This window comes from Piliocolobus tephrosceles, chromosome 4, assembly GCF_002776525.5.
Source record: "Piliocolobus tephrosceles isolate RC106 chromosome 4, ASM277652v3, whole genome shotgun sequence".
Classification (NCBI taxonomy): Eukaryota; Metazoa; Chordata; class Mammalia; order Primates; family Cercopithecidae; genus Piliocolobus; species Piliocolobus tephrosceles.
This window is the reverse complement of record NC_045437.1, coordinates 120759552-120779749: the sequence shown is the minus strand read 5'-3', so window position 1 is coordinate 120779749 and position 20198 is coordinate 120759552. Positions and strand designations below refer to the sequence as shown.

The following is a 20198-nucleotide window of genomic DNA, read 5'->3' as shown; positions in this document are numbered from 1 at the left end:
GGTATGGGCTTGATTGGAGTAGCTTTTTCCAGCCCTCTCCTACACTCCCATTTCTATAATCTCCATTCTAGTGTAGGAGTTCTTTACCTTGGTTTTGGGACCCTTAGTGGCTGATTTAAGGAAAGGTTTCAGAGGATACAGGATCCGTCTGGAATCACAGGATTTGAAGATTCTTCAGTTATGTGTCTGTACATATGGGTACGCTTATGAAAAGAGGGTGAATATTTCATGAGATTCTCAGATCCTACAGAGACCCAATCACTGCTCTCTGGTTTTGTAGGCACAGTAGACATTCAATACATGCATGTCAAATCCAAACCTAATTGCTGAATTCCACAGCTATGGCTCTGACACTTTCCTTTGGTCCTCTGCTAAGCCATGGTGCTCTTGGATGCCTCTCTGGCCCACTGATGTCCTAGTCTGCTTTGCTTAGAGGTATTTGCCACGGTGCTGCATGCAAGGAACCTCTGCCATCTGTGTATTGTGCAGCACTGGCTTGCTTGCCATTTCAGGCTTTCCTGACCCCCAGGCATCCCAGGCTCTACCTCCTGTCCCACAGGCTCGTCCCACAAGCTCATCCCACTGTCATCCCTTTGTGGGAGCAGGAGGAAGTTAAACCATTAATTCATTCTGTCCTCTTTCTAGTTATGGATATAACAGACATCATCAAGGGGAAAGCAGAGAGTGATGAAGAAAAGCAGCACTTCATTCCTTTTCATCCGTAAGACATTTGCCATTTCTTTCCATTCTATTCAGCCACATCCTTTGTCATTAAGAGCTGCTGGAGCTCAGAGGGCACTGGTTCCCTGAGTTAGTGATAGGCAGGTGGAGCCTCCCAAGGGGAGCGCTGGGTGAGAATCATTGGCTCAGTGCCCAGGCACTCAAAACCAAACAGCTTTTCACCCATTCATTCATCAGATGTTATTTATGCCACAGACATCTATTGGCAGCCTGGCAGAGGCTGGCACTGTGCTAGACGTGGAGGATGAAGTAGTGAACTAGATGGGCCCTGTCTTCATGGAGCTCACAGTATAGATGGGGAATTAAACAGATAATCAGCAAAAGATTAATGCATTAATTACAAGTGCAGCAGAAACCACAAAGCTGTGAAGCAGCAGCGTTTCAGAAGCGTGTGGCAGGGAATCCTAACCTCGCTCTCATGGATAGACATATCCGTGACTTACAAGGAGGGCAATAAGGAAGGTGAATATCCTCTCCTCTCCTGTTCCAAAAGGAGTCCTCCAGAAAGCAGGGCTCCAGTTTGAGAGCACCATCAGTACTTAATAACCCTAAGGATGGTCCAGGTAATGAGGCTAGTGACTTTGCTGAAGGCGTGTGATTACGACTTAGCAGGAGCAACTCAAGGCTTTACCCTTGCCGAGCAGATATGCATGTTGAAAGCTTTGGAATCCTGCCTTTTTAAGCATCTTCCTGGAGGATAAGAAATGGCCTCTACCTGTAGCATTGATATTCCAAAATTTCAGAGCCACATTGCTTTGTGATAAAAACTGATGTACCTCTTGATAGCATGTATATACCCTGAGCTGACACACTCAAGCTCGCTTTTCACCTGAGGCATGTGGAGGGGCTGGGGAGCTTCCTGGGGCACCTTGAAACACAAGGAGGGCACGGTGTGGACATTTCATGCTCTCTTTTCCTTTCCAGGGTTACAGCTGAGAATGACTTCCTACACAGCCTGCTGGGCAAAGTCATAGCCTCCAAGGGGGACAGTGGCGGGCAAGGTATAATGCCAGTGTGCCAGTGGGCTGAGCCTGGTCCAGCTTGGCAGCCCCTAACTCTTCAGCAAATGAGTCAAAATCCTCAACCCTGGGATGCTTAGCTTTCCTTCCAGACAGACCACTGGGAAGAATGGGAACATATGATCTATAGGGATAAGTCACATCTCCTGAAGCAAATTGGAGGCATGTCCTTGTGCCCAAAAGAAGAGAGGAATTGATACATCCTGAATGTCTCCTGTGTTCCAGGGGCATGTTAATAAGTTACCTTGTTTGATTTCATTCTTACTCCAGGCCCGTAAGATACATGGTGTCACCCTCACTTTGGGCTTAGAGAAGCAGGATAATTTGCCAGAGGCTGACACTGCTGGAAATAATTAGTGGGATTCAGACCCAGAGATCTCCTGCTCCAGATCTCCAGCCCCGTGGGCTGAGTGCCTGCATCTGTGGCTGTATGGCTGTGTTCCCAGCGATCTCCAGAAAGACAGAGGGGACAGGTGGCAGGAGGGCCGACTGAGAGAACACTTGCAAAAGTGGGCTCTTCACCGTGAGCCGTTCCTTTCCAGGCCTCTGGGTGACCATGAAGATGCTAGTGGGTGACATCATTCAGATTCGCAAGGACTATCCACACCTGGTGGACAGGACCACTGTGGTGGCCAGGAAGCTGGGCTTCCCAGAGATCATCATGCCAGGTGAGACACAGCTGCTCTGACCTTCCCCTGGGGACATAGGGGCCAATTCAGCTTGTCTAATTCATTTACCTTTTAAAGAGTCAACTCCTTCCTTTTTTACTGCCTCTCTCCATTTCTCTCCCTGAAGGTAACCACTAAAACTGATTTCTGTATATCCGAAAGCTTCTATGCATTAACAAAATAGACACACGCACCTAAATATACACACATACCCCTTTTCCCCACAGATGGGGTCATACTTTATGTTCCTTTACTTAATATACTTTATATAGTATTCTACAACTTGTTTTATCACTTAATAATTTATTGTGGGCATCATTTCTATTTTACTACACGCAGAACAGTTCCACTCTTTCTGGGAGAATATTGTCATTCTCTTATATTTTTAAGCTTTTTTTTTTTTAATATTACCAAAGGAATTCGTGTTCATTGTAAAATATTCAAATGGCATGAAAAGGTATAAAGTGAAATGTTAAAAACTCCTTCATATCTTTATCTCCAGAAGTAGCCACTACATTTTCAAATGTGTGTGTAATTTTAAAAAATGAATTTATATAATATTAAACAAAAATTATAGGAGGGCGTTGTTTTAGACTAAGTTCCTGCACCAGCCCCCAACAAACCAGACTGAAAATCAAAACGGAGTCAGCCATGCTAAAGTTTCATGGCACCAAACCTACACTAAATTGTTATCTGATCTTGCAAGAAATTGGGAGAGTGGGGAGAGATAGTGGGGGGAGACAGAGATAGAGATAGAGAGAGAGAGAGAGAAAAGAAAAAGAAAGAAAAGAGAGAAAGAGAAACAGCCTATTTTCCAGACAGGCCATTTTCAGTTTTCAATGGGCATAGCGAAGTTCCCTTTGCTTTAATTCTCACAGCAAAGGGTAACCTGAAGTAACCTGATGTTAACCAATCAGTCATTTTTCTGTTTTTCTGTTTCCCTGTTTCATCCTTATGAGAGCAATACCTTTGAAATAACCAATTCACTCTGTCTTGCTTCTACTTCCTTCAGGCCTTCTCTGTCTATAAAGCCAACCTCTTCTGCTCAGCTCTTTGGAACACTGATTCTATTTTATGGAATGAAGCATTACCCGATTCTAGAATTGCAATAGAGCCAAGTGACGTCTTTAAACTAAATTTGTTGTAATTTTGTCTTTTGACAATAGTAATAGTCTTTTGAAACTTCTCTTTTGTGTCTTAAACCTGTGTCTTGGACTTCTGTTCACGATGGCTCTCACTGACTTGCCTTTTCTTTCCACATTTTTCTGGTGATGGTCTCCTAGGGCCTGTGCTGTCATTTATTTGTCCATGCTTTACCTGAGACTTCAATTACTTGTGTATCCCCTTGTAGGATTTTCTGTTCCTTTTCTTTTCTTTTTTTTTTTTTTTTTGAGATGGGGTTTGGCTCAGGCTGAAGTGCAGAGTACACTGGTGTGACCTCGGCTCACTGCAGCCTCTGCCTCCCAGGCTCAAGCAATACTCCTACCTTAGCCTCCTGAGCAGCTGGGACCACAGGCATGTGCCACCACACTCGTCTAATTTTTTTGTATTTTTGATAGACACAGGATTTCGCCGTGTCACCCAGGCTGGTTTTGAACTCCTGAGCTCAGGCGATCTGCCCGCTTTGACCTCCCAAAGTGCTGGGATTCCAGGCATGGGCTACCTGTGTCTGGCAGATTTTCTATTTTTCTTTTTTCTTGCCTCCCTTCCTGAAGATCCTCTGCAGCTCCTTCCTAACCCTGTGTCCCTAGGACACATGGAAAGTTGCTCTGTTCTGCTTCTATATAGTAAAACATCGGCACATGTGTATGTTTAGTTGTTTTCATGGGACAGGATCAATTCAATTGGAGCTTTGCTTTGCCTTCCCTGAAGGTGTCACTAGAGGATGAAAATTAAATGATTTTTTAATGTTGAGAAAAACATGGCCAATTTGAGTGTCCCTACTTCCCTTTTTGCAGCTGATTTCCTAGCATCCCTTCATCCCCTTGTTACCTACTTCTCCAGCCTCCCTGATGAGGGAAAAATGCTTTCTCTAAGCAGTTCTGATTTTAATTAATAGCAATCCAGGTGGGGGAGCTTCTTCTCACCCTCCATCCCCTCTAGTTAGTGTCTCTTCTGCTGCAATCCACACTAACTCTTGTCTCTCTCCTTATGCCTCAGGGGATGTCAGGAACGACATCTACATTACTCTCTTACAAGGTGACTTTGACAAGTACAACAAGACCACACAGAGGAATGTGGAAGTCATCATGTGTGTGTGCGCGGAGGACGGCAAAACGCTGCCTGTAAGGGACTCGCTGCTGCTCTGGGTGACAGGGTCCCCTTCGGGGGCCTCTGCTTGTAAAGATGTACTTTTCCTCTCCGTGATTCTGTTGTCTAAATGCCAGGTGCCTTTGGGATGGTGTTGAATAATGTGATCTACATCTTTTGAGCTTGGTTAGCGCAGTGTTCCGTAATAAGACCTTGTGATATTTCCTTACACCAAAGCAGTTTTTCAATGTCTGTTCCTTTCCTTTCACAACTCCTTCTTCTACGTATGTATGTATGTATATATGTATGCATGTATATATGTATGTATGTATATATGCATGTATACATGTATGTATATATGCATGCAGTATGTATACATGTATGTATGCATACATATATGTATGTATTTTTGCTTGGTCTCAGCTTATAGGTTAGCTTTCTGCAGTTAAGATGTTCTCATGGAAACCTGAGCTGGTTTATTCAGGCAAAGTCCATGGTAAGAAAGAGGATCAATACAGTGCCTTGGGCTGGTGTGAAGGCTCAGGATGTGCTCAAAGCAGACATTCTCAACACTTAATCTAACTCCCCAGCGCTCAGACAGAAATGCTGGTGGAAAGCCTTATTTGTAAATTGGCCTCCAGAGAGCTAGCCGGGTGTATTCAGGAATGCAAAGCGCATTGCTATATTTATACAGCATATGTCCTGTCCAATATTTGTCATGTGTGTTTGTATTTGTTTGCTTGTATTTTCTTTAAGGTTGTCAGTGCCGTGCCCAGTGCGTAGGAGGGTTTTGTTTCTCGATTCCTCCTTTCAGAGTAGTTAGCTGAAAAGAAAATCAGCTCTCAGGAGAAGTTTTAGCATGGGCGAATATTCCTCTTAGGCCACTGTGAGTGATCCAATAGCCAAGTAGGGTGGGCGTGTTCATCAGAGAGGGCGTGTGAAGATGGAAGAGGCATCAGTTCTGTCCTTGGGGCCTGGAGATCAGATTGATACTTTGTACCCAAGAATAACTAACAGTCACAGGGGAATTACCAAGTATCAGGCCGTGTGATAGTATGACACATTTCCTTTATTATGCCCCATTTTACAGATAGGAAAACAAAACCTTTGTCATTTACAATAAATCGCCCAAAGCCATAACGTTAGCGTATGGCAGAGATGGGGTTTGACTGGTTCCAGGCCCTCTGAGATACTTCACAACAATGCCTGTACATGTAACAAAATTCTCCAATTTATTTCTCATTTTAAAAAATGAGGCTAATAACCACTGTTGACAAATTTGGGAAGATTCATAATCATTTTTTAAATGTGAAGAAATCCTCACAACTGCCTTTCGGTTCCTAAAGACTGGTCATGTTAATTAGTATCTATTTGAACAAAATCTAAGCATTGAACGCATCCTCCTTTTGTTGGAATCTGAAACTTTTCCAAAAAATAAAATAAGTGAGAAACACTTGGCTCAAAGGAGCATAAAGAAGCAGAGGGTTTTTATCTGAAAGGGAAATTGCAATTCCCAAATGTAGAGATCATTGCTTTGAAGTTACTTTTATCCAACTTACCTGTTGGAGAACTTTTTAACCTCAGCTTCATTTTTGAAACGTTGATACACTTACCTTCGATGCTGCCAAAGGACAAATTAAAAGACACAGTTAACAGGCAAGCAGCCATCTTATCTCCTCTCTGAACCATTCTTTCTTCCACTTTTGTCACCCTTTCAAGTCACTCTGAGCAGGCTGAGCAGATGCACTTATCAAAGATGAGTAGATAAGCAGGGATTCTGGGGGCTGGCATGGAAAGGGAACCGTGGGGCATGGTGATAATTTGTGGTTTCCTCTGTTAGGGAAATTCTGAGGGAGTTCAGTTGACTGACTATTGAAAATTGCTTAGGAAGCCTGTGGGAGGCTTTTCTTTCTTTATTTGCAGAGATAAATATTACTGCCTAATTAAGTGTCAGGCAGCACATTCAAACACTTCTGTTTGATATTGGCGGGCTCCTGTGGGAATGGTCCTCTTTAGAAATATTGATTTCTCCTCCTGCTCTAGGTGCGTGCACACTGTCTTTGGCAGGGCAGGACCAGAGGGCAGAGGAGGTTAGACCTGCCCATGGCTCCCCTTGGGGTGTCAAGGGCCTTGCTCAGGAGGGATCATACAGAGAAGTTAATGGGGTGGGCTCTGGGGTCAGGCAGACAGGGTTCAAATTGCAGCCTCCCTTCTTATTAGCTGTGTGATCTTAGGCAAGTGTATTCATGTGTAAAAAGAAATAACAACCTCTTCTCATGGGGTTGCAGGTTAAACAAAAGAGTGGGTGTTAAAACAACTGAAAGTGTACGATTGGATTGTTTGTAACACAAAGGATAAACGCTTGAGGACATGGATCCCCATTTCCATGATGGGATTATTATGCATGTATACCTGTATCAGAACATCTCATTTACTCCATAAATACACACACACACACACACACACACACACACACACACACACACACACTATGTGCCCACAAAAATTAAAAATTATAAAATTAAAATTAAAAAATTAAAAAAAAAAAAAAAACATGCTGCCGGCGCAGCAGCTCACACCTGTAATCCCAGCACTTTGGGAGGCCAAGCGGGGCAGATCACTTGAGGTCAGGAGTTTGAGATCAGCCTGGCCAAGAAGGTGAAACCTCCTCTCTACTGAAAATACAAAAATTAGCTGAGTGTGGTGGCAGGCACCTGTAATCCCAGCTACTTGGGAGGTTGAGGCACGAGAATTGCTTGAACCCTGGAGGCAGAGGTTGCAGTGAGCTGAGATCACGCCTCAGCCACTCCAGCCTGGGCGACAAAGTGATACCCTTTCTCAACAAACAAACAAAACACACCATAGGTATAAGGCACCTGGTATGCAGTAAGTACCCAGCAACAGGAAGGAGAGTCACATTCAGAGAAGGGGACAAGTGCAGGGTGAAGCCCTCTGAGGGACTTGAGGGAGTCAAACAGGCAATCCAACCAGAAGCAAGTTCTGGTGAAAGAGAAAGGCTCAGATGCTGGGCCAAGAAACCTCTGTTCTTCTGAGACCAACCAGCTTGAGGCGGTGGAGGCAGGGGAGAGGGGAAATACGGGATAGTGGTTAAGACCATGACCCCTGGGGCCAGACAGCCAGGTGCAAAGCCCAGTTCAGCCTGAATTAGTAAGAGGACGTTGAGGCAGTTACATAACCTCTCTAAGCCTGAAAGTCTCTGTCTGAAAATAGGACCAGCAATGGCACTTTGCTCTTGTGAATATCAGATGAGGTAATCTACATAATAAGTGTTCATTAAATGTAGCTATTATTATTAGAAGGGTATACTGAACTCCTGGCCTGATTCCCACCTTAGGAATGCTAATTAGCATCTTCCCATGATGTGGTCTTATGAGAGAAGAACACTGTCTTTCCTAAAGTATGTTCACCTCCCTGGGATCATCTCTTTCTCACCTGATTCCTACCAAGTAAACAGGGCATGTGTTAGGAGCCTGGATTTTCTCCTGCAGAGATGTTTCTTCCAAGGCCAAGCCAACATGAAAGCCTCCAGGCTTCCTGATCCTTACTCAGATTTTCTTCAACTGACCTAAAGTCTCCCACACCTATGAGGGGCTCTCACTGTTAATTGGGGGCCATGGGGATAGGCAATGTTGAAAATTATGGAACAGTGTTATTTGAGATATATACCATTCTATATTTTCCCTAGAACTGGGCTCAGTCCCTGGTCACAGTGCTGTCTCGGTGCACTTCCCAACACTGTTTTCCTTTTGAAGTATTGAGGGCTAGGGCACTATCTCTGGCTTTTCTCTGACTGGTACTGAGACTTTTTTCTCCAGTCTTAGGAAATCAAAAATTTTCATCACCAGTACAGTTTTGTGAGATTCAGTTGCCTGCCATACAGCAGTTTTACTTTCACCAGAGATATATGTGTAGTTTCTGATTTTGTAAGCTACATGGGATTTACTGTAACTACAGAAGCTCCAAGCCCATAAATGTCACCAAATATAAATCTTTGTAGGCTGGAAGGCATCTAGGTTCTTATAGAAGGAACACTGGATGAGTAGTTAGAAGGTCTGCGATGTAGTCTTGGCTTTGCCACTTTTTGGGCAAGTGGCTTAATCTCTCAGGGCCTCAGTTTACCCAGCTGTGAAATGGGGATGCTGACAGTAAGCATCAGAGGTGGTTATGAGGACTGAATTAAGCGAGGTGGTGTGTGTACAGGGCTTAGCGTGATGCCGGACACAAAACCCACTCTAAATGGTTAGAAAGACTTTGGAAGCATGTTTTTAGATTAGTGCCTCCGGAAGTTCTGGAAGGCTTCATCCCATGGGAAAACAAGAGAGTTGTGTGTCTTCACTCAGTTCTGGTTCATTGGTTACGCTTGTTTTTCTTTTAAAGATACATTCTGAAAGGACTACTGTGTATTCTGTTTTCAAATGGATCGATTTGGCTGCAAGTACCGTCAGTCAATATTGAAACTGAGCTCATTCCTTTTCCATACCTTGGAAGCACACAGAGAGATTTCCAGTGCGAAGGGCAAGTCTTCCTTTCCCCAGGTTTGCGTGGTTCGCCAGGGCTCATGGAGTGTCTGTATGTGGCCAGCTCTGGTGATGCAGCCTGCGGAGGATCAAGGATCTGCGGGAGAATCTGATGGAATCTTGTGAGAGGCATGACTCGCCATCAACATGCCGAGAGACACTCAGTTTGCAATTGCAGGGACTGGGGCTCCAGAACCAAATCTTATGAATCTGGCAATCTGAGGATTGAGAACTGTTTGGCCTGGTATAAAAACCATACTTAGGGCCCCTTCTGGGTAATACCAGCTTGGATCTTGTTTGGGGGCCAAAGGGCTGGAATGAACATAGAATTAGGCATTGTTATATGCGACTAGGGGATCATTCCTTGTTAGTCAGCTCCTTTCTGAACCTCTGAGGGTGATTTTTATGGCAAAGAATAAATGTCCCATTTGGGCATGTGTGCTCTGTGCTCACTCTCTGCTCAGAAAGCCCTTCCCACATTTCTGCTCTGAGCCAACTTGGAATCTTTCTTCAAGATACTCAACTGTCATTGCCTCCAAGAAATCTTCACTGATTCCTCACCTGTCCTTGTGTCCTTCCTCTCTGCCCGACAGTAGTGTGTACACGTGTCTGTCATCATGTTGCATGCTGTCATGATGTGTTCCCTAATGTTTCCTGCGCTAAACTGAGCTCACGTCAGGTTCAATATCTGAGCCATTCCCATACCCCAGTGCTCAGCGTGGAGTACCCAGAAGATGTTCTGTTATTGTGGCCTGAGCTAAGCCTCCTCCCCGAAACCCCCTCGCTCCAGACTTGTTCTCTAAGGCAGGTGCTCAGGAGTCTCTCTGAAGCCTATGCTCTCTCCTTTTGCCCAGCACTGCCCACCGCCCTGATGTGTTAGCTGTGGAAATTCATCAGGAAGAGTTGCCGCTTGGCTAATCTGAGCCTGTTTGTAAACTTTGTGCACATTCACATTTAGGAAACAAATAGGATTAATAAGACTGGCAGTGTGCAGTAACTCCAAGGCTGGTTATCTCTTACAATAAGGCAGTCACATCAATGCCCTGGTGCACCCCAGTGGTTTCCAGAATGGAAGTAATGGAATTTCTGTAGTTAAGCGCCTGTCAGTCCGGTGGCTGGGGCACTCCTGTGTAAATGTGTAATAGAGAAGGAGTCATTATGGGCACCTGGCATGAGGGCTAGGGAAGGCAGGGTTGACGTAGTCCCTAAGGCTGGTGGTGGCCTAGGGACCAAACCTGCGCAAGCACAGAAAATGGCAATTCTGTAGTGTTTTCTCTCACTTTGTCTTTCTTGGGTCAGAATGCAATTTGCGTGGGAGCAGGGGACAAGCCCATGAATGAGTATCGCTCCGTCGTGTACTATCAAGTCAAACAACCACGTTGGATGGAAACAGTCAAGGTAATAATTAATAATAATAATAATAGATGTGAACACATGTCTAGAACCAGACCCTGTTGTAAGTGCTTTATTTAAATAATTTATGTATTGCTTACAGCAGCCATGTGAGGTTTGTACTAATATTTCCTTCATTTTATAGTTGAGGAAACTGTCACAGAACAGGTAAGTAGCCTGACCATGACCACACTGCTAGGAAACATTAGAGCTGGGATTCAAACCTGAGCAGTCTGGCTCTGGGTCTGTGCCCATCACTGCAACCTGAGGGAGCAGAATACTGACTGGAGCAATTAGCATTTTTTTTTGAGACAGATTCTCACTTTGTTGCCCAGGCTAGAGTATAGTGTTACCATCTCTGCTCACTGCAACCTCTGTCTCCCGGGTTCAAGTGATTCTCCTGTCTCAGCCGCTTGAGTAGCTGGGATTACAAGTGTGCGCCACCACACCAGGCTAATTTTTGTGTTTTTAGTAGAAACGGGGTTTCACCTTGTTGGCCAGGCTGGTCTCAAACTCCTGACCTCAAATGATCTGCCCACCCTGGCCTCCCAAAGTGCTGGGATTATGGGCATGAGCCACCGTGCCCAGCCTTCTTCCTTTTAATGAGAGCAGGCAAGCAAGGCAGTTCTGCACATGGACCCTAGACCCAGAGAGTCTGGGTTCGTGTTCCAGCCCTAATGCTCACCAATGGTGTGACCTTGGGCAAGTCATTCACCTGCTCTGTGCCCTGGTTTCCTCATCTGTAAAATGGGAGCAATAGGTTGACTGTGGAAGTGGAAGGATTTAATACACATAACACTGTCAGACAAGTCCTTGGAAGAGAGTACTTATTCAGTTAATACAACTCCTGATTATACTTGGCAGTTATCTCAGTCTGCAAAACTGAACTAGATTTTCCATTCCTTCAAGATGCCCTTCAAACACTTGACCCTTGCCTGTTTTTTACCCACACCTCTACAAGGCAGTCTAATTGGTAGTGGCAGGCAGCTTTGTGCCTCTCTGTGTAGTTGGGGGGAGAAGGCAGAGGAGAGATATAGTTGTTTCAGATATCTGATGAAGTCTCCCTCCAGGTCCTTCTCATATGGCATCTCCCCGCAAAATGTTCTGTGGAATACTAAGTGGTCTTTTATTAAAATAACATTTCAGGCTAGGTACAGTGGCTCATGCCTGTAATCCCACCACTTTGGGAGGCCGAGGTGGGTAGATCACCTGAGGTCATGAGCTCGAGAGGAGCCTGGCCAACATGGTGAAGCTCTGTCTCTACTAAAAATAAATGAATAAATAAATACATAAATAAATAAGTCATGCATGGTTGCATGGGCCTGTAGTTCCAGCTACTCAGGAAGCTGAGGCACAAGAATCACTTGAACCTGGGAGGAGGAGGTTGTAGTGAGCTGAGATTGCACCACTGCACTCCAGCCTAGGCAACAGAGTGAGACTCCGTCTCAGGCTTCTCAGGGGGGAAAAAAAGAATCATACATTAAAAGTATTAAAATAACATTTCCTTATCAAATGTGAGAAACTTGAGAACAAATATAGAAGTTAAAGACTTCCTTATGTCAAGTTCTTAGAGCCCTTGAGATGTAAATGTGCTCTGCAGATCTGCAAAAGGAAATAAGGATGCAGAGCACATCCCAAAACTCATTGACTACAGAGCATTTTCCTTTTTCCTAGCGTCATATCCTGGGGTTAGGATTCTGTTAAACATATTTTAGAAATTCCTTGTTTTAACCAAAGCAGGTGGGAGGCTTGATGGATCAATGTGATTGTAAACAACATATGAGAATATATTATGTTTATCTTCATGAAATATCTAGCTAAATTCTGAGGCCAGTCATGAACATATCGGAGGGGCACAGAATGACAGAAGGAACTTCTTTGGCTCTAGGTTATAGCAGAAATCACCATCTGTAAGGTCTTAGGGTCCTTGGAGGCACCTCTCTGAATCTGAAATGACCCCCTAGCATGTGTCTGGTGGTATTGTCAGCCAGTGGAAATGGAGGCCTGGTGGGTGAGCACCCTGGTTCCCTTGATCACCCTTCCTTGGTGCAGGATGTAACCCAAATGGAATTGTCAAATAGTCCTCTTGTGGATGGTGCCCATTTCATCAAGCTGCGCTGTTCTACTCAGTGGTAAGGAGTGTCAGAGCTTGCAACCCAATGTGAGCCCATCACAGGCTGCATAATGTCTGAAAGATGCCCTTTTGGGGTAATTCCTTGACAGAAGTGACATTAACCACAAATATTCACATTACCAGATCGTCACACTAAGCAGAAAGGAATAACCTGCATTGGAATAAGGACGTGGAATCAATACAGTGAACACTGAAGCTTGATCATAGCTTCAAATATCTCCGCCTTATCATTAGCAGCATTCTTTATTCCCCCTGGGTTCTGTCTCCAAACACAAGACGTACACATGACTTCCTTTTCAGCGATAGCTATTCAAACCCCAGCAGTTCTCCACTTGTTACACATGTTATTACTTTCCTCAACGTGTCTCCCCATACCCACTGCCTTCAAATTGATGACCCTATCAACTTTGAGGTCAGAAAGTTGATGTACTAGGTTGGGTTTCTCTTCTCTGTTCTCTCTTGCACCTTGGTTATATCTCCTTGCTAGCCCTTGTCACAGGGCTGTTACACATTGCCCCTTGTGTAACATGGGACCATGAACTCTTTGAGTGTGAGGACTCTGCCTTGTATCAGCATGACCAGCACCCCACATGATTGTAGTTTCTAGTGAACATTCAACACGCAGGGAAAGGATGAATTGGACTGCAGTTACCCGTGAGGCCCTCAGTTCCTTTGCTCTGCCTGAAACATGAACAGGATGGTGGACCTCCTCAGGCTCAATTCTCATTTTCTGCAACAGAAAGTTCCCCCAAGTATACATTTGTTTCGGCATTTAATAGGCATCTGTACAGTACAAATTGTGTTCCTTTTTAAAATCAGTGTCCTTCTCTCAGGTAGCTAAGCTTCTCTGCATTGGCCTGAATCTCAGATTGCAGAGCAGCTGTGAGACTTTGGGAGGTGGCCTGCACAGAGCCAGGCTGAAAGCATCACAATCAGTGATGCCAGTGGGCCATTCACTGGACAGGGATGCCCAGGTGACCAGTGGGTGGTTGTCGTAGCTCAGTGTCCTTGGAATCAAAAGCATCTGGACATGTGTCCAATCAAGGGTGAGATGAGCCCTAGGATTTTTCCAAATATTATTGGATTAAAGCATTTTTATTAATTTGCATAAATAAGAATCCTCAAGCAACCCCCCTAACAACGATTGTTAATTTGCTAAGCCTTGCTGCAATTGCCAGAACTCCTGGAGTGTGTAAGGAAAATGTGCATTGTGCAGTTTGCAGTGCATCAAATCCTGTGCTAAAGTTATGTGACTTTTATATCAATTTGGGGAGACTCATTTTTCCTCACTATAATTTACAGACCTCTTTTCATTGGCTGGGAATGCAATTTGCCCAATGGATTACATTTGGTACTTTATTTTCTCTTCATAGCTAGTTCTTATGTAATTTATTTACAGTTCATCAGGCTTGATGGATGGGTTGTAAATCAGCAGGCAGCTCTCTCAGTTAAATGGTCAGGCTGCTGTGGAATAGTGGGGTGCAGTGGGGAGGGTCCTTTAACTCATTGTGTTCTGAGCTCTGGTTTCTGTCTGTTGAGGTGGCTGTCCCTATTGAAGACATGCAGAGGATCCATCTGCGATTCATGTTTCGACATCGGTCATCTCTGGAATGTGAGTACCATACTGAATGGCATCTCTGCACCTCCCTCTAAGAGGAGAAGAATGGAATAGCTGGGTGGCCCACGTATCATTTTCTTTCTTGACCCCACAATGCTATTTCCAGCTAAAGATAAAGGAGAAAAGAACTTTGCCATGTCCTATGTGAAGCTGATGAAAGAAGATGGGACTACTCTACACGATGGATTCCATGACTTGGTTGTCCTCAAGGTACCATGAGTTGGAAGGAGCTCTGCACTGAGGGGGGTGCGGGAAGCAAGAGGGTGATGGCAAAATTGCTTAGTGGTCAACAGCAGGGACCCCAGAATCACACACACCAGGGTTTACCAACTTTGTGGCCTCTTACAAAATCTTGACTTCTTTGGGCCTCTGCTTCCTCATCTTTGTGCCCTCAGTGAATAATTGTGAGAATTATGAGACAGCACATGTAAACATGGCAGTGATGAGTACGTGGAAGAACTCAATACATGGAAAAGGTTATTGTTATGTACAGAAAGGTTATCGTTATGACTGTTATGTACTCTTGATTCTGTAAGGACCTCTGTGGCATGTGTAGAGGACATACAATAAACATTTGAGAGATGCTGCATTGTAGCTAATGGAAAAATATTAAAACCTGCGGTCCTGATCGTGTTGCTGCTGATTAAACCTGTACTCATCTCGCATGTCTTCCTGAGTCTCAGTTTCTTTTTTCTTAAGCAGGTATAGCAATATTTATGACAACCCACTAGGATGACCCATGCAAAAGGGCCATCTAAACTATAAAGGGAGTGCAGATGTCCGCTATTTTTATTTTTACATTATGAGACTTGGACTGTTTTTGAGACGTGGAGAAGTGTTAGTCTGGTTTTACCTACTGCTTTCCCACATGCCCTCTTATGACAACAGAATACATCTACTAGCATCTGGCTGGAGGCAAGTGTATGGCTGTGAGGTAGGGCAAGGTTGAGTAGCCAGCACATGGATCACACCATTGCCCTTGGCTTTCTTAGCCTTGTAGGCTGAAATTGCCCTTTTGCCTGTGGGATGAATGGCAAACACAGCCTCATTAAGGCTTCATCTCATGGTACTCTTGTACTCTTCTCTGAGTCTCTCTGACTTTCCCAGAAAACCCCCTTTCTTCTGTACAGCCTTTGTTTTCTCATTTATCACACATAGAGTTCTTGGCTTGAAAGCCCTTCTTCCCTGACAGAATGTGAACTCCATTTTCTTTTACCCCCATTAGGTCCCAGTTTCCTTGACTGATGATAATAATAGTATCTGCTTCATATGATTGTTACGAGGCTTAAATGAAATGAACCAAGGCATATAAAACACTTGGTACCACTCCTGGTGTGGAGTAAGATAACTATTATCTTCTGTAATGCCTACCTCTAGTCATTCATTTTAGCATGCCAAGGCACTTATGTGCCTATCACTCTGCTATGCATTCTATATGCATTATTCTATATTATTTGCTCAGGTATTCTAGGAAGTAGGGATGATGATTATCTTCAGTTTACTAATGAAAAATAAAATGAGACACCAAGAGGCAAAATAATGTATTCAAGAAAGCATAGACCTGTGAATGGCAAAACAGGGTCCAGATCCCAGCACATTCTTACTTAGTGCCTTTGCCATTAAATTCCTCTTTAAGCTAGATTCCTTATTTTGCTGTTGAGCATATATTATGATCTCAAAAAAGGATGAATTAAAATGGACTGTCTGGGAATTTTCGATTCCATTTTTATTTCACCATTAATGAGGTTCAGAGAGCTTTCACCTGGTGGATCAACTCCCTTTCCATTAGTGTGTCTTTAAATTCTTACCTATATTGTGGAAAAACAGCCCTGCCTCACAAGCCAATGTCTATTGCATCTCTGATGATTTTCTTCACTCTTTATGACTCTCTTCACTTCACAATGTCTAATTTATCTGCTGCAAACTCTGTGTAGCATTGGGCATGAAGCCTTGGCTTTGGACAGTAACCAAGTGTTGTTTCCAGGGGGACAGCAAGAAGATGGAGGATGCCAGTGCATACCTGACCCTTCCTTCTTATCGACACCATGTGGAAAACAAGGGGGCCACGCTGAGCAGGAGCTCCAGCAGCGTCGGGGGGCTTTCTGTCAGCTCCCGGGATGTGTTCTCCATTTCCACCCTGGTGTGCTCCACCAAGCTCACTCAGAATGGTAATGGGGTCATCAAGAATTGTGTCTGTGGGGAGTGTGTGTATCCGTGTGTGTGTGCCCGTATGCATGTGCTTGCAGGCCCAAGAAGGTCCTGATATGGACAGTTAGGCCAGTAATGATACTTCTGAATGTCTGGACTCTATTTTAGTGGGCTTGCTGGGTTTGCTGAAGTGGCGTATGAAGCCTCAACTGCTACAGGAGAATTTAGAAAAGTTGAAGATTGTGGATGGAGAGGAAGTGGTGAAGGTCAGTGGGGCTTCATTTTGTTTTTATTCTTACACTAGTGACAGAACACTCCATGTGGGTGGCTTCAGGGGAGAAACAAGGTATTGAAGGACATGGGGAAACTTTTCTTCCAACAATGGGACACATTCTCCCAAGTTGCCTTGAGGAATCTTTATTGGGAAATCCAGGGGAGTGACTTGGTTCAATGGCACTGAATGTTGGGTGCCAGAAAACAATGGTTATGCTCAATCTCTGGAAATAGATGAGCCTGGGTGTAAATCCCAGCTCTCCCACTTGCCAACTTTATGTGATAATATAAATGTGACATAGTTCTCAGGACTGTTATGAACATTCAAGGTGATAATATTTAAAACTTACTCAATAGTCTCTTACACATAGTACACAACAATTAAACCAAAGCATATAAAACAAAGTTCAATCAATGGTAATTATTAATTATTTTTGTTGTCATATGTTGATATATATGTATATGCATATATATGTATGTATGTGTGTGAGCATACATATATACGTGTGTGTGTGTGTATATATATATAGTAGTATGATCTCTTAGTACTACCCACACATCATTGTTAGAAATAAAAAGTATTCTTGGTTTCTGCTGCTTGGAGAGCATTATGTATTAAAGATGAGAAAGGGAAAGACATCAGGGCTTACATTTTAAGTGAACTAAGCAGAAAACAATGCAAATGTCAGATGTATTATTGCATCCACATGGTAGTGGAGAATAGAAAGTGTCTGAAGTGCAAATCTAATTAAAGCAACCCTTCTCTCCAGCCTTATGAATTGGGACAAATGTTTCCCAATGGTCCTGGAGATCTTGTTTCCATGATACAGTTAGAAATTCCAAGATTAAACATCTTTATATGGCAGCTATGTGTTTTGAAGGATTATAGGAAATATTGACCCATCCCTTAGGAGGGAGGAAAATCAAGTTTTATTTAATTGCCTCTACCTGGAGAAGCAGTGGTAGAATTTCCAGATGCTGTAAATGTATACCACTTCCCATCTATGTCGTTCAGCAATGGCAGAGTAACTCCCCAAGACACCACTTTTATAAAGTCTATAGCCTTTTGGTAGCTTGGAGAAGTCATGGAAGAAATGAGACTTTTGTTGTCTTCCTCTTGCATTTTTTTTTTTAAAGTTTGTTATATAAATATGATATACATATGATGAAATAGATACAGAGCAGTTATCTTAAGAGTATAGCATAATGGATTTTTACACACATACACACCATGTGTACTCACCACCCAGAAGAAGATACAGGCCATTTTTAGCATTATAGTAGATTCCCTCATACCCCTTCTCAGCTAGTGGTCCCCTAGGGTAATCACTGTCCTGTCTACCATCATCGTCGATGGGTTTTTGCCTACTCTCGAATTTCATAAGAATGGAGTAGTGAAGAGTGTACTTTCTCTGCCTCATGTATTTTACTGAATATAATGCTTGTGAGAATCATCCTCATTGCTGCCTGTGGAAGTAGTTTGCACTTTAGTCCAGCTGTGTAGTATTCTCTAGTGTGAAAATGCCACCATCTGTGCATCCATTCTGCTGTTGATGGGCAGTTGGGTTCCTCAAACTTCTGGCTGTCATGAGTAAAACTAGTCTAGACCTTTTGAGCATGACATGTGGGGGATGTGTGCTCTCATTCTCTTGTAGACACTCAGGAGTGGGATTGCTGGGTCACGTGCACTTTGTCTTGTTTCTGAAATAGTGCAACCTTCGTTATTTCTTCCAGTTTCTCCAGGATACTCTGGATGCCCTCTTCAACATCATGATGGAGCATTCTCAAAGTGATGAATATGACATCCTCGTCTTTGATGCCTTGGTAAGAGAGAGGGGAAAAGTGTCTAGTGACAACAGGCATTAATGTGTGTCTTACTGTGAAAATACTGAGAACTCGTGGCCCTCATGGCCTTTTTCATGAATTCTTTGGAGGTGTTGTAATATTTGGCAACAAGACCAATAATGAGCTGCTGTTTCCTTTTGCTTCTTGCCAGTTCATTTGAAAGCATGAGGCATGGTGGGTGAAAGGGGAATTTTAAATGCTGATGTCAGATTGACGCTGGCTGAAGATACATGAGGCTGGATACTGTAAATGATTGCCTCTGCTTTCCATCAATGTTGGGAGCTGGTCCCTGGCTAGGTTGTAAAGCACCCAAAATGTTTCCTAGCTTTCCTTTCACCTTTTTCTCCCCATTTCCTCCAACTCGCTAATCATTACATTTCTCCTACCCACCCAGAACTTTTCATGGTGCTATACCATCCAGATCTTCTTAGTCCTCCCCTATGGTCTTTTTGTCCTCTCCCTATCTCAACTCAGATTTTCTCAAAATAAACATAAGAAACATCTGCATTAGGGAATCAGTGCCCAGCAAAGTTTTTATGTGTTAACCCCTCGTGTCATGGATATTTGCATTTTTAAAGAGGTTACTGAGAGACAATGGTGGCTTAATCAAGTGCTTCCTCAGAGAGTACCCTAGAATGCCAGCTCTCAGAAAAGATGTTTCATGACAAATACATGCTTTGATTAATTAATTTAGGGAAATGTTGAATGTTGCATGACCCTTTTAGAGATTCACAATGTACAGAAGTATATTAAAGATTCTAAAAAGTTTTGCAATAAGGAAGACAGTCTGATAATGATAACCTGATATTTCTCAAAACTTATTTGACCGTGAAATCCTTTTCATCTTAGAACACCCTGCAGCACACTTCATGAAACGCTTTTTTGGGAAGATGCTACCTTAATAAAGAGGACTCATTATGTATTAGTGAGCTAATTCCTGGGCAAAGGATTTTAATGGGGGTTAAATTATGCCAGGTAAAGATGGCTTCCTGCCCTGGGTTTGCCCTGAAAATACTGCTGCCTTGCATCTTCCTCAGATTTACATAATAGGACTCATTGCAGACCGGAAATTTCAGCATTTCAACACTGTTCTGGAGGCTTACATCCAACAGCATTTCAGTGCAACCTTGGCTTACAAGTAAGTAATTGTGCACCTGGGGACTTCTTGTCTACTACCTTCTTGCCCTGCCAGGATGCCTAGGGCACAAGAACTTGAGTAATTTTCTTTTGTCACTAATCTGAGGGAGCTCTTCATTCTCTATGCTTGGGTTATTTGGATATCATTAAAAATGTGGAATACCCATAGGTTTGGATGAATGCCTTATGGTTGCAGTGGTACCTGGAACTGCTTATTCATCCATTCAGCTTGTGTGCTCTCATTTCTTGAGTGGACACCAGGACTTAAAGGCTACAGAGAAGACCAGGCATGGTGGCTCACACCTGTAATCCCAGCACTTTGGGAGGCCAAGCTAGGCAGATCACCTGAGGTCAGGAGTTGGAGACCAGCCTGGCCAACATGGTGAAACCTTGTCTCTACTAAAAATACAAAAATTAGCATGGTGGTGGGAGCCT

At 43.6% G+C, this 20198-nt stretch overlaps 1 protein-coding gene across 5 annotated transcripts in view; it reads left to right on the top strand.

Moving 5' to 3' along the window:
• Nucleotides 1-20198, top strand: part of DOCK2 (dedicator of cytokinesis 2) — a 433784-nt gene that overhangs the window by 59696 nt on the left and 353890 nt on the right. For all 5 annotated transcript variants that reach the window (XM_023218912.1, XM_023218913.2, XM_023218916.1 and 2 more), the window contains exons 11-21: nt 646-721; nt 1666-1742; nt 2303-2428; nt 4589-4713; nt 10516-10614; nt 14282-14354; nt 14467-14570; nt 16345-16528; nt 16677-16774; nt 18516-18605; nt 19664-19764. In XM_023218912.1, the coding sequence (XP_023074680.1) occupies nt 646-721; nt 1666-1742; nt 2303-2428; nt 4589-4713; nt 10516-10614; nt 14282-14354; nt 14467-14570; nt 16345-16528; nt 16677-16774; nt 18516-18605; nt 19664-19764 (1153 nt within the window). The remainder of the gene's footprint in view (nt 1-645; nt 722-1665; nt 1743-2302; nt 2429-4588; nt 4714-10515; nt 10615-14281; nt 14355-14466; nt 14571-16344; nt 16529-16676; nt 16775-18515; nt 18606-19663; nt 19765-20198) is intronic.